Source organism: Penaeus chinensis, chromosome 1 (assembly GCF_019202785.1).
Source record: "Penaeus chinensis breed Huanghai No. 1 chromosome 1, ASM1920278v2, whole genome shotgun sequence".
Classification (NCBI taxonomy): domain Eukaryota; kingdom Metazoa; phylum Arthropoda; class Malacostraca; order Decapoda; family Penaeidae; genus Penaeus; species Penaeus chinensis.
In genome coordinates, this window is record NC_061819.1 from 7,241,579 (window position 1) to 7,243,490 (window position 1,912).

Consider the following 1,912-nt stretch of genomic DNA (forward strand, 5'->3'; position numbering starts at 1 on the left):
TGTCTTAGCAAGGTTACCTCCAGTTGACCTGCACTGTCAGGTCAACTCCGTAACGTGACCTAATAAAGCTTCCTTACAGACAGACAGACAAAACTAACAAATAATCTCCTATCGTGCGTGAACTCGCTTGGACTTGACTGTGCTGACACAACCAGGTGCTGTCCTTAATATACCAGTTATTTTATACTATGCGCTACAATTGGTTAGTCTTATTCATAGTCAGCGGGATCTACTTAGGGTGTCTCCAATGTAAACATTTCAGAGGGAGTGTGATATGTCATTTCATCCGATTACGTTGTCTTCTATTTCTATTACACTCTCAAGCACGTCTTCTGATAGTTACCAGCTACTTCTACTTTGTACTTCATTCACACGAGACCTGTAGTCTGCATGAAAAAGCTACTTCGACATCAGTGATTCATTTAGTGGGAGTGTCTTTGTATACCGTGCGCGCGTGTGTGTATGTGTGTGTGTTTGTGTATGTGTGTGAATCCTTAAATATTGCGCATTTGCTTTTTGCTTGCAAGTGTGTGTGTGTGTTTGTGCTGTTTAGTATCTAATCTCCCTTGTGGTCTCTATGTCCTTTTTATACCTACACGACTTCTATAAAGGGCATACCATGATTGTTAACTATCTGCGAGAAAGAGAATTATGCTCACCGATAATTCTTCGGCTCCGCGTTAGTCACAAAATCCTCCCTCAAGCATTCTCTAATAAGGCCCACCTTATATATTCACGATTTTGCTTTCTCATTGCATTCACTCTAACAGTTGCTGCTACTGGACTTTTCGAAAATGGATGGATTTGTAAATGTTACCTGTAACCCTGAAATACATCGCGGTAGCTATGAATGATTTACCAAAAATAGTGTCATTACTAATGATTGCTCTGTAGCTCAGGTCCAGCTAGTATCCCTGGGAACACACCAACATATACACGTTCATAGTTTTGAGATTTCACACATTAAGACTTGTCTTTCGTCCTTAAAACACGGAATGGTTTAGAACAAACATACATCGTATATATGTACAGTTGCTAGATGTATAAAACATCTTCAGCTTCTATCAGAAACAGCTTATAGTATTACCTGTACTAAAGAGTCGCACGGTACTAAGGGATTCCAGTATTATTTTAATATTTTAGGTATTCATACATTTAATTGAGATTTATCGACTACGTTTCTCTCAATTCTTTATTTTGTTATAGAGAGAGAATTTAATTTTGGTTTCTTCCCATACATTGCGAATATCTCGTAAAGCATCACTGACTCTTTTCACCAGATAGTTCAGGTGATTAAGGCGTTTTCACGCGTACTCAGTATCTGTAGAAAACGACCTTTCTGGCAGATCATTGTATGCGTAGTCGTAGTCCCGCGTGGAGTAATCTCTGGTATCGTAGTCTCTCTTGCCGTTGGAGTAGTTCTCGTGGGGATAGTCGTTGGGTTCTGTAGGATCGTCTACAACCGCGCCCCGCGAGTGAGCGTAAGCAATCGATTTCTGGTAGCTGAATAATTGTCGCTCTAAACTGAAGTTCTCTGCCTCGAGTGCGCTGATCTCCCTCCTGTGGAAGACACAGAAAACGGGAAATGAGTTGGGTGGCAACACTTAAACTAAAGATGTTGATGAGTAGAATAAAACATGGTGATAATAACCAGCTGTCTTTGGAAGCAGCCGTACTGCAATTACTTAGTTATAGATCTCTCGCAATCTCTCTCTCATTTATATGTAAGTAAATGTGTGTGTGTGTGCGTGTGCGTATATACAAATTTTTCTTTGTGAACATATGTGGTATACTCACAAATAGTCAATGGCAAAAATCATCGGATTACTCTACGGATATATACATAACATTTCATTAATTCATAAATGAGATAAGTCTACGGACATTATGTGCCATATTTGACTAACTTCAA

General features: G+C 39.5%; 1 protein-coding gene across 1 annotated transcript in view; it reads right to left on the reverse strand.

Annotated features, from left to right (window-relative positions):
- Nucleotides 1–1,228: 1,228 nt before the first annotated feature.
- LOC125030449 overlaps nt 1,229–1,912 on the reverse strand; it is a 56,286-nt gene continuing 55,602 nt past the window's right edge. The window contains exon 5 of the mRNA XM_047620518.1: nt 1,229–1,560. Within this exon, the coding sequence (XP_047476474.1) occupies nt 1,305–1,560 (256 nt within the window). The 3' untranslated portion in view covers nt 1,229–1,304. The remainder of the gene's footprint in view (nt 1,561–1,912) is intronic.